Source organism: Camelus ferus, chromosome X (assembly GCF_009834535.1).
Source record: "Camelus ferus isolate YT-003-E chromosome X, BCGSAC_Cfer_1.0, whole genome shotgun sequence".
Classification (NCBI taxonomy): domain Eukaryota; kingdom Metazoa; phylum Chordata; class Mammalia; order Artiodactyla; family Camelidae; genus Camelus; species Camelus ferus.
The window spans coordinates 4,073,998-4,087,252 of NC_045732.1; the positions used below are offsets into that span (position 1 = coordinate 4,073,998).

The 13,255-nt window shown below is 36.2% G+C and overlaps 1 protein-coding gene across 1 annotated transcript in view; it reads right to left on the reverse strand.

Moving 5' to 3' along the window:
* ARHGEF9 (Cdc42 guanine nucleotide exchange factor 9) overlaps window positions 1-13,255 on the reverse strand; it is a 328,329-nt gene that overhangs the window by 20,948 nt on the left and 294,126 nt on the right. Inside the window, exons 9-10 of the mRNA XM_032475623.1 lie at window positions 11,982-12,161; window positions 3,123-3,315 (exon numbers count right to left, since the gene is read on the reverse strand). Of these exons, the coding sequence (XP_032331514.1) occupies window positions 3,123-3,315; window positions 11,982-12,161 (373 nt within the window). The remainder of the gene's footprint in view (window positions 1-3,122; window positions 3,316-11,981; window positions 12,162-13,255) is intronic.

Sequence of the window (13,255 nt, forward strand, 5' to 3'; positions counted from 1 at the left end):
GAACAAAACTTAAGAGAAATATTAGACAATAGAAAACGACAGACAAAAAAAAATCAAGATGGAGTTAATACACATGGACTTTTTAAACTAAATAGGCAAGCCATACAGATCAGAAGAAATCAGAAAAACACAATCTAATAAAGAGCCTGTATCCTATATATAAAATATATACAAATCCTAGAACTTAATAATAAAAAGACAAGCAACCTAATTTTAAAAAATCAGTCAAAACAGTATATTAAAAGGATGATACACCATGATTAGGAGGGACTTATCCCAATCCAATTTGCCACATTAATAGATTAGAGAAAAACCATATGATTATTTCAATTAGAATTTGATAAAACACATTTATAATAAAAGCCACCAGCAAATTAGGTTTAGAAAAAAAAACCCACAATGTGATAAAGGGTGACCATGAAAATTTTAAAGCTAATATCATTCTCAGTAGTAAAATATTGAATTATTGCCCCTAAAATTCAGGTACAAAACAAAAGATGCCTGCTTTCACTATTTCTAATTAACACTGTACTGGAGGTCCTGGTTAGTCCAATAAGACAAGAAAAAGGAATAGGAGGCATACAGATTGAAAAAGAATAAGTAGAACTGTCTTTATTCAGAAATGACACAATTGTGCATGTATAAAATCCTAAGGAATCTTAAAAAAAATCTAGACCCAACTAGTGAATTCAGTAATGTGTCATGATTCAAAGTCAATAGAGTCTGCCCTCCATATCCACAGGTTCTACATCCATGGATTCAACCAATTGCACATAAAAAATATTCAGGAAAAAAAAATTCCAGAAAGCTCCAAAAAGCAAAACTTGAAGTTGTCACATGCCAGTAACTATATAAGCATTTACATTGTATTTACAACTATTTACATAACATTTACATTGTATTAAGTATCATAATTAATCTAGAAATGATTTAAAGTATATGGGAGTATGTGTGTAAGTTATATGCAAATATTACACCATTTTATATAAGGGATGGGAGCATCTACAGATTTTGGTATCAACACGGGGTCCTGGACCCAATCCCCTGCAGATACTGAGGGAAAGCTATATATAAAAATCAAGTGTATTTCTATATCATAGCAACAAACTATAGGAAATTGAAATTAAAATACCATTTATAAAGCAGAAAAAAACTGCTTAGAAATCAACTTTTAAAAATAATATGGAGACCTTTACAATGAAAATTAGAAACAATGCTGGGAGGAATTATAGAAAACCTAAATACATAAACAGATGTGTACGAAACAGAAAACATCAATTTTTCCAAAAGTGAGTTACAGATTTAATGCAATCCTAATGAAAATTCTGACAGGGTTCTTTTTTGTTCTTGTTGTTCTTGATTTTGGTAGAACTAGGGAAGCTGATTCTTCCCCCACCCCAGTTTTATTGGGAAATAATTGACATAAATCCCTGTATAAGTTTAAGGTGTATGGCAAAATGGCTTGCTTTACATATACTGTAAAATGATTACCATGACAAGTTTAGTTAGCATTCATCATCTCATATAGATAAAAAGAAGAGAACAAAATTATCCTTGTGATGAAATAAATTTATATAGAAATACAAATTATCTAAAATAGTCAAAATTGTTTTGAAAAGGAATGAATTTGAAGGACTTAACACTACTGGCTTTCAAGATTTGCTATTAAGCTACATTATTCAAGACACTATGAGAAAAAAATCATAATTATGTATGGTGATGGATGTTAACTAGAATTTTTGTGATGATCATTTTGTAATATATACAAATATTAAATCATTATGTTTACATCTGAAACTGATACAATGTTATATGACATTTAATATCTCAATTAAAACAACAACAACAAAAGACAGTGTGGTAGTACCATATGAATAGTCACATAGCATCCCTAAAAACAGACCTGCACATATATGATCAACTTATTTTTGAAAAAGGTGCCCAAGTAACTCAGTGAGGAAATTAATAGTTTTTTTTCAACAGATGGTACTGGAATGATTTAATATCCATTTGGAAACAAACTATTCTTGACCCTTATTTTATACCACACATAAAATGACATTAAAAAAGATCATAGACCTAACCATAAGAAATAAAATTACATAATTCCTTTAACAAAACAGGAGAAAATCTTTGTGACTTTGGGCTAGGCAAAGATTTCTTAAATAAAAAACAAAAAAACATGAACCATGAAAGAAAAAACATGATAAACTGAATTTCAATAAAACTAAGAGTTTATGTTTTTCAAAGACACTGTTAAAATTAAAGTCACAGACTGGGAGAAAACCTTTGCAAATCACATACCTGACCAAGGACTTGTAAACAAACTACAGAAATGTTGACACTAAACAATAAGAAAACAAACATTGTCAAAAGACATGAGCAGACACTTCACCAAAGATCTAATACAGATGGTAAATAAGCACATGAAAAAATGCTCAATATCATTAGCCATTAAGGAAATGCAAATTAAAAATAGAATGGCTAAGGAGGAGTAGCCAAGATGGCAGAGTAGAGATACTCACAACTCATCCTCTCCCACAAATACACCAAGAATTACATCTACAAACCCACTGAATTGCACAGAACACCTACTGAACTCTGGCAGTGTCTCTCATTTCAAAATACAGGAGGATTCTCACAAAATCTAATAAGAAAAAAAAAAAAAAAAAGTAAAACTCGGTGCTTGACTGGTCCTGCAGGGAGGAAGCGGCATAAGAAGAAAGGTACCCTAATGCTGGGATGCCCCTTTTCCAGCTGGGAGGTTAGCAGGAACAGAAGTGGAGCTTCCGAGGCTCCAAGGAGAAAGTGGCAAACACTTGGCAGACAGAGCTAAGTGAAACCACCATGGAGGGTTTCTGTGATCCACGGCCATAGACACGAGACAGCAGGTATGAGCCGGGACTAGCTGCTGGAGGTCAGTGAGGAGCCCAGGCAGAGGGTTGGGGCCCACTGCACAGAGGCAGACTCAGGGGACTGGACAGCAATGTGAGCTCTGGCTGGAGGTGTGTGCAGAACAGAACAGCCTGGGACCTCCAAAAAAAAAAAAAAAAAGCACCACTGTTGGTGTGGGGAGGGGCAGAAGTGCAACACAGCAACGCCATAGACACTTCTACACTTGCCTCCATTGTTGGTATGTTCTCCCGAGAAGAGAAGTGGGGCTTGGTCATTGCCATCACTGCTGCACAGAGGCAGGACTGAAAGCTGAACCCAGTGGCCCTGCAACTTAACAGGCTGGACTGATTTGTTTACAGTCCCAGGCAGGGAGGGAAGATTTGCTCTCTCTGGACCCTTCATGGACCCATGCCTCTGAGACTAAGGGAGTGAGTGAGCTGCACTCTGAATCATAGCGGGGGTGAGTACAGGTATTCACCAAAGGCCAGCATACCAGACTGAATGTGGAGGTGGGGATGGAGTCTGCCCTGACTCTGTCATGCACCACAGATTCAGGTGTGTAAAGGCAACCTTGTTACGGCGGTCCTAGCACCTGACATTGGCAGATCTGCACTGGTAGTTCCTAGGGCTCAGAACCTGGGGGACACTAGAGTAGGTGGCTGACAAATCTGCAGCTAAGGTGGGGACAAAGGCAGCATCAACAAAGAGTACTTTGTAAGCCTGCATAACAAGTGACAGACAACACCACAGAGGGCACTTCCCAGTGGACAGCTCCTGTCTACTCTTCCCAGCTAAAGCACTCCAACCCTGCCTACTACACACCACAACTCAGAAATGGATCTAGAAGACTCTATTCCAGCAACAGGGGAGCAGATCAGGCCCCTGTCAAGGCTGTGACAAGTACAGAACAACAAAGGAGGCCTAGTTCCACAACAAAAACCAGGGCAGGCCCTGAAGACCACAACACCAACCACACTCCCAATCAAAAGGATAACAGCCAACACTGATGGAAGAAAGATGTGACAACCATCCATACTAAGAACAGCCACAACAACAAAACTATTAGATGCACACAGACTACACAGGAACACTCCAAATTTAAATAAAAACAAACAACCAAAAAATAAAACAGCCCTTCAAGACCACAGTAGATAACTGATACTCCTAAATCCATAGAGCCAGAGAAATGTAAGTAAATTGAAGAAGCAGAGGAATCACACACAATTAAAAGAACAAGAGAAATTCCTTGAAAGAAAAATCAATGAAATATACCCTGATAGTCTACTAGATCATGACTTCAAAAAGGGAATGATCAATGCACTGAAGGAATTAAAAGAGACTGTGAACAGAGAAAGAGAATATTTTAAAAAGGAAATTGAAATTATAAAGAAGAGCCAATTAAAAACAGAAAACTCAATGGTTGAGATAAGAGCCAAGGTAAAGACAGTCAAAAGTAGACTAGATAACGCAGGGGAACAAATAAGGATAACAGAGGTCACCCAATCAGAACAGCAGACGGAAAAGAAAAGAAAAACCAATCAAAGCAATATAAGGGACTTATGGGGTAATATAAAGCATGCCAACCTATGAATAGGGGTCCCAGAAGGACAAGAAAGCGACAAGGGGACTGAAAAAGTATTTGAAGAAATCAAGACTGAAAAATTTCCAAATCTAAAGAGGGAAATAGATATCCAAGTACAGGAGGCACAGAGGGTCCCAAACAAGAAGAACCCAAACAGACCTACACAAAGACATATAATTAAGATGGCCAAAGTTAAAGATAAAGAAGGGATTCTAAAGACAGCAAGAGAAAAACAAAGAGTTAGTTACAAAGGAACCCCCCATAAGGCTCTCAGCTAATATCTCTACACAAACACCTCAGGCCAGAAGGGAGTGGCAAGATATATTCAAAGTCCTGAAGGAGAAAAGGCTGCAATCTAGGATACTCTATCCTGCAAGACTATTCTTTAGAGTAGGAGAGATGAAGAATTTCACAGACAAGCAAAAAACTAAAAGAATTCAGCAATATTAAATCTATACTAAAAGAAATATTGCAGAATAGATAAGCAAGATTATACTGTATAGCATAGGGAAATATATATAAGATCTTGTGGTAGCTCAAAGCGAAAAAAAAAATGTAACAAGGAATATATGTATGTTCATGTATAACTGAAAAACTGTGCTCTACACTGGAATTTGACACAGCATTGTAAAATGACTATAACTCAATAAAAATGTAAAAAAGAAAATAAATATTGAAAGGTCAACTCTAAATAGAAAAAAAAAGAGGAAGATATATAAATGAGAAAAACCATAATTGGAAACATGACAACTACAGTGAATTGCAAGAGAATAAACATGAAGATGTAAAATAATAAATAAAAATAAAGAATATCAAAATCATAAAAGGTGGAAGAGGGAGCAAGAAATTATATTTTTTTTCTCTCATCTTTTTCTTTTCTTTTGTTCTTTGTTCTTTTTAGGATGTGTTTGAGCCTACATGATTATCAGTCTAAAGCAAACAGATACAGTAAGGGGTTAAAATACTTGAAAAACAGGGTAACCACAAATCAAAAGCATACAACAGAGTCACAAAAACCAAAATGAAAGCAAGCTAATACAAAAGAAAATTACCAAACCACAAAAAGAAAAACACAAAGGAAAAGAAAGGAACAAAGAAGAAATATCAAATGAACTGGAAAACAAAGTTCAAAATGGCAATATACACATATCTATCAATAATTACTATAAATGTGAATGGACTAAATGTTCCAATCAAAAGACACAGAGTGACAGATTGGATAACAAAACAAAAGCCTACAGTATGTTGCCTACAAGAGATCTACTTTGGAATGAAGGATACATACAGATTGAAAGGGAGAGGGTGGAGAAAGATATTTCAAGTAAATGGAAATGACAAGAAAGCAGGAGTATCAATACTCATATCAGACGAAACAGACTTTAAAACAAAGGCCATAAAAAGGGATAAAGAATGCTATATAATCATCAAAGGAGCAATACAAGATGAAGATATTACACTCATTAACCTATATGGACTCGATATAGAAGCATCTAAACATATAAAACAAATACTAACAGACATAAAGGGCGATTTTGATGGGAATACAATCATAGTAGGAGACATTAACACCCCAAAAACATCACTGGACAGGTCTTCCAGACAGAAAATCAATAAGGCAACAGTGATACTAAATGATACAACAAAACAGTTGAACTTCATTGATAGCTTTAGGACATTACATCCCCAAAGAACAGAATATACATTCTTTTCAAGTGCTCTTGGAACATTCTCAAGAATAGATGACACACTCAGGCACAAAAGAAGCCTCAACAAATTTAAGAAGATTGAAATTATTCCAAACATTTTCTCTGACCACAATGGCATGAAACTATAAATCAACCACAGAAAAACAAATGAGAAAAAGATGACAAAATGGAGACTAAATAACATGCTACTAAAAAACCAATGAGTCAATGATGATATCAAAGAAGAAATTAAAAAATACCTTGAGACAAATGACAATGAAAACACAACCACACAAAATCTATGGGATGCAGCAAAAGCAGTCCTAAGAAGTAATTTCATAATGATAGAGGTCTTCCTAAAAAAGAACAATCTCAAATAAACAACCCAACTTAACACCTAAAAGAATTTGAAAAAGAAGAACAAGCAAAATGTAAAGTCAGTAGAAGGAAAGAAATAACAAAGATCAGGGAGGAAATAAATAAAATAGAGATTTTAAAATAATGGAAAAAATCAATCAAAACAAGAACTAGTTTTCTGAAAGAGTAAACAAAATTGACAAACCTCTGTCCAGGCTCACTAAGAAGAAAATAGAGAGAACACAAATAAACAACATAAGAAATGAAAATGGAGAGATTACAACCAACACCAAAGAAACACAAAAAAATCATAAGAGAATACTATGAACAACTAGATGGCAATGAATTGGACAACTTATAAGAAACGGACAAGTTTCTAGAAACATACAGTGCACTAAAACTGAATTAAGAAGAAATAGATCATTTGAACAGACTAAACACTAGAAGTTAAATAGAATCAGCAATAAAAAAAAACCCTCCTTGCAAACAAAAGTCCAGGACCGAATGGCTTCACTGGGGAATTCTATCAAACACACAAAGAAGAGCTCATACCAGTCCTTCTCAAACTCTTCCAGAAGATTTAAAAGGAGGGAATACTCCCAAACTCATTCTATGAAGCCACCATCACCCTGATACCAAAACCAGACAAAGACACTACCAAAAAAGAAAACGATAGGCTAATACTGTTGATGAACATAGATGCAAAAATCCTCAACAAAATATTAGCAAAGAGAATCCAACAACACATAAAAAGATAATACACCACGATCAAGTTGGATTCATCCCAGGGACATAAGGATGTTTCAACATATGCAAATCAATCAATGTGATACACTACATCAAGAGAAAGGACAAAAATCACATGATCATCTTAATCAATGGAGAAAATGCATTTGATAAAAGTTCAATGCCCATTTATGATAAAAACTGTTACCAAAGTGGGTACAGAGGGAACGTATCTCAACATAATAAAACTTATAGCCACCATAATACTCAATGGTTAAAATCTGAAAGCCTTTCCCCTAAAATCTGGAACAAGACAAGGATGATTACTATCACCACTTGTATTCAATATAGTATTGGAAGTCCTAGCCATAGCAATTAAACAATAAAAAGAAATAAAAGGGATCCAAACTGGAAGAGAAGAGGTAAAACTGTCATTATATGCAGATGACATGATACTATATGTAGAAAACCCTAAAGGCTCCACACAAAAACTACTAGCCTAGAGCTATTAAAAGAATTTGGCAAGGTATCAGGATACAAGATTAACATAGAAAAATCAGTTGCATATCTTTACACTAACAATGAAATGCCAGAAAAGGAAAGTAAAGAAACAGTCCCTTTTAAAATAGCTCCCAAAGTAATAAAATACCTAGGATTAAATCTAACCAAGGAGGTGAAAGACATACACGGAGAACTACAAGACACTGACTAAGGAAATTAAAGATGACTTAAAGAAATGGAAAGATATCCCACGTTCTTGGATTAGAAGAATTAATATTGCTAAAGTGGTCATACTACCCAAAGAAATCTACAGATTTAATGCAATTCATATCAAAGTACCTAGGATATTTTTTCACAGAATTATAACAAATAATCCTAAAATTTATATGGAATTACAAAAGACCTAGAATTCCCAAAGCATTATTGAAGAAAAAGAATGAAGCTGGAGGAGTAATCCTCCCAGACTTCAGACAATACTACAGAGCTACAGTAAACAAAACAGCATAGTATTGGTACAAAAACAGACACTTGGATCAATGGAAGAAAATAGAGAGCCCAGAAATAAACCCACAAACTTTTGGTCAGTTAATCTTTGACAAAGGAGGCAAGAACATACAATGGGGTAAAGACAGTCTCTTCAGCAAATGGTGTTGGGAAAACTGGACAGCAGCATGTAAATCAGTGAAGTCAGAACATTCCTTCACACTATACACAAAAATAAACTCAAAATGGCTTAAAGACTTAAACATAAGACAAGACACTATAAACCTCTTGGTAGAAAACATAGGCAAAACATTATATAATATAAATCTCAGCAATGTTCTCCTAGGACAATCTACTCAACCAATAGAAATAAAAGCAAAATTAAACAAATGGGACCTAATTAAACTTACAAGCTTTTGCAGAGCAAAGGAAACTGTAAGCAAAACAGAAAGACAACTTACAGAATGGGAGAAAATATTTGCAAAAGACGAGACTGACAAGGGCTTAACTTCCTGAATATATAAACAGCTCATACAACTTTATAAGGAAAAAAACAAACAACCCAATCCAAAAATGGGCAGAAGACCTAAACAAGCAATTCTCCAAGGAAGACATAAAATGGCCGATAGGCACATGAAAAAGTACTCAATATCGTTAATTATCAGATAAATGTAAATCAGAACTAATATGAGATATCACCTCACACCAGTCAGAATGGCCATCATTCAAAAGTCCACAAATGACAAATGCTGGAAAGGGTGTGGAGAAAAGGGAACCCTTCTACACTGTTGGTGGGAATGTAGTTTGGTGCAGTCATTAATGGAAAACTGTATGGACATTCCTCAAAAGACTAAAAATAGACTTACCATATGATCCAGCAATCCCATTCCTGGGCATATATCCAGAGGGAACCTTAATTCAAAAGACACATGCACCCCAATGTTCATAGCAGCACTATTTACAATAGCCAAGATATGGAAACAATGTAAATTTCCACTGACAGATGACTGCATAAAGAAGTAGTGGTATATTTACACAATGGAATACTACTCAGCCATAAAAAATAATAAAATAATGCCATTTGCAGCAACATGGATAGACCTGGAGAATGTCATTCTAAGTGAAGTAGCCAAAAAAGGAAAGAAAAATACCATATGATATCACTTATATGTGGAATCTTAAAAAATAAATAAATAAAAAGACAAACGAATTTATTTACAAAACAGAAACAGAATCACAGATATAGCAAACAAACTTATGGTTCCCTGGGGGGAAGGGGGTGGGAAAAGATAAATTGGGAGTTTGAGATTTGCAGATACTAACTAATATATAAAAAACTATATGAACAAGGTTATATTGTATAGCACAGGGAACTATATTCAATAACTTGTAGTAACTTACAGTGAAAGGGAATATGAAAATGAATGTACGTATGTTCCTATATGAATGAAGCATTATGCTGTACACCAGAAATTGATGAAGTGACAGAAGTGTTCTTTATCTTGATCATGATGGTAGTTACCTGACTATATGTATTTGTTAAAACCCATCGAAGTAGATACTCGGTGAGTCTTATAAATTTAGGTAAATTATACCAAAACAAAGCTGATAAAAAATAAAATCCTAGACCTGAATAATAAAAGGGTAAATAATCTATTTTTTATAAAAAGGCAAACCAATACAGAAATAAGGATAGTATACCATGATTAGGTAGGGTTTATCCCAGCAATACAATGTTCACTTAACATATGAAAATTACTCAATCCAAATTCACCACATTAACAGATTAGAGAGTAAAAGCATATGATCATTTCAATAGATTAGTGGTTCTTTTTGTATCTAAAGGGACATTTGACAATGTCTAGAGGCATTTTTGGTTGTCGTAAGTAGGGGTGTTGCTACTGGCCTCCAGTAGGTAGAGACCAGGAATGTTGTTAAACACCTTACATGGCCCAGGGCAGACTCCAATTGAGAACCACTATTCCATATGCTACTTTCCCCACTCAACACTATGTTTATGATATTTACATATTTACATATTTACATTACACACTGCTATAGGGGACATACATCTAGTCTGTTGCTTCTTGATATGTAATACCCTCCACTGAGTAAGCATCTCCCATATGTTTCTCATTCATGCCCTGGTGATAAATACCTAAGTTGTTTCTAATTGTTCTCTACCACACACAATACTGCCATGCAATCAAAAGTCTTGTAAATATTCCCTTGTGGACCTCTATGACAATTTCTCTAGAATATATATTCACATATTCAGGAGTAGAACCAAAAAGTCACAAACATGCTTAACTTTGATAAAAACAAAAAAACAAAAAACAAACAGAAACAAAAAACAAACAAACAAAAAAACTACCTGAGTGCTTTCTGGAATGGCTGAACCAGTTTAATACTGTGTAGAAAAAAAGAGTTAACATATCAGGCCTGAGACTGCTATCCCTAGAAAGGCCTGCTTGAAAGGTTGGCCCTTGGCTGGCATCTTGGAACTTGGATCTCAAGAGGGTTCTCACCATTCCCTGACAAAAGCGACTTGCTGTGCCTAAACTGTTTCTATAAACAATGAGGGTCATTCTGAATACCTGCCTTCCTTCTGGGGGTCTGTAATTTTGGTACATGCTAGGCAGAGGATGCCAACATGACCAGCCCCCTATAAAATTTGGGGCACTGAGTCCCTAGTAAGTTTCCCTGGTAGACAACATTTCACGTGTTGTCACAACTCATTGCAAGAGGAATTAAGTGCATCCTGTGTGACTCTACTGGGAGAAGACTCTTGGAAATTCACACCTAATTTCTTCAGACTTTACCCCATGTGCCTTTCCTTTTCCTGATTTTGCTTTGTATCTTTTAGTAGTAATAAATCATAACCACGAGTATAACTATATGCTGAGTCCTGGGACTTCTTCTAGCAAACCACTGAACATAGTGGGGGCCTTAGGGATATCCCCCCAATACACATTCCCATAATCAAAGCAGGAGAATTTGTAAGAAGGCTTACTTTTAGCGGTACACTTTCATGTGTCATTTAAATTTTATACCATGTACAAGTATTACCACTTTAACAATAAATACTTTATAAAAAAAGGGGGAGAAGAATCACCAAAACAACTAGGTCACCTGTGAATGAGACTCAAAAGATGTTAGAGAATCACAGAGATATACAGTGAAATCTTATATTCCATGTGAAGAAGCCCTAAAGTAAGGAACTTATTCAAAGTTACACAGACAGTAAATACAATAGGACTTGTATCCTCACTTCCCTGTTTCCTAGTTCTCCTTCCTCTAAATCATGTGGCTCCTTTTCCTACACTTGTCACTTCCTCTACTCTAGTGCTCTCGCCTAAATGCCTTGCAGGGACCCACTTTCATATTGACCGTGGTCCCTCCTATTTCTCACATTCTTGGAACATGTGACTATGTCAGAGTCCCTCCTAAAACACAGGATCCCACGGAAAATAAACCCAACAGGAACAGAAAAGAGAAGCTGAAGAAAAATTCTACTGGTAACTGTCTGAAGGCGAGAACAAAGGGAGGGAAACAGTAAAGAAAAAGAGTTCTAGGCCAAATCACAGTACTTCCTAAGTCTTCATACTCTAGCAAGGGGGTCAACATCAGAGTCAGAGAGGAATCCATCCCCTACCATAGGACAAAGCAGCTGAGCAGAACCAGATAGTTCAGATACTCCTTCTATAGCTTCCAAACCTCTCTCAAAACTCCCCAAAGGGGAAGATGCTTACGTGCTCCAGGAAGCAGGGTCCTATCTCGCTGAGGTGGGGGTCATCATTGTTGTACTGTTTCTCCAGGTCTCTTACGAAGCCCATCTGAAACCTGTAGATATCTTCAATGTTCCCAAAGATCACCTTCAGTTGCTCATCGCTGAACATGTCCCTTCTCTTTCGGCATTGCTTCAGGTATCCCTGCAGACAAAGTAAAAGCCCAGGCTGAGGATGTCCTCAACTCCTTTAGGGCTTCACCACCTCCTAAGTACTTGGGAACCTTATTTCAGTTCCATGAAGTAGACAGGAAATAATCATTTCCATTTGTCATATGAGGAAATTGGGATTTAGAGAAGGAAGTCACTCCACCAGCGAGTAATTAGGAAAGCTGAATTTCAAGTAAAGGTCTTCAGAGTGCAAAGACTCCAGAGCATAGGGCTTTGCCTACCATTCTCTAATGACAAGAACCCTAAAGTCATAGGGAACTTTTTTCAGAAGGTAGTTAAGCAAGGATATTTTCACTTGCTTTAGTAGTTATTGGTTTAGCTGGATTGATTCACAAATCTAAAGTTCTATTTCTTATAGGATCAATCTAAAAGGTCTTGCAGGAAAACATCCCCAAAAGGAACAGGAATTGACAAAACCAAATCATTCTTTAAAGTGAATGTCTTAGCTATCTAAGGTAGGCGGCCAGGAGAAATCATTTGGATAAGCTCGGCCAACAAGCCCATAAGTGCCCATGCAGGGTGTTTTTTAACAGGGTAAGTGTTTAGGACACACGTGAATAAACAGATGAATTAATACAGCTAGGTACAGATGAAAGGGAAGAATCAATGAGAGAGATTCTTGGTCTGATAAGAGAGCACCGAGGATAACACAACCAGACTCAGGACACGTTGTAAGTCAGGGCAAACAAACAAACAAACAAGGTTTTCCATTCTGAAACTAACGGTGTAGATTTTTAACTAATGGCCACTGTCCTTATTAGAAATCATTAGCATGTGAAAATTTTCTCGGTGAGAATGAATTATGGTCACTTGCTTTCATCTAAAAGCTAAATGCAATGTTTATAACACCTGTTAAGCCACTAATGAGGAGAGTTATGGTGACCTACTAGCCAGTTATGATCTTGTCTAACTCCATCTGTCTCCCCTAACACAGCTTCCAATGAGGTCATCTAGGCATACCTCAGGAAGATCCTCATCCCTGGCTTGAGTACCCTTTACCAACCCCTACCAAAATCTCACTTCCCTTATCTCTTCTTATGCTCCAATTCAGCCATTAATGAACGTCTT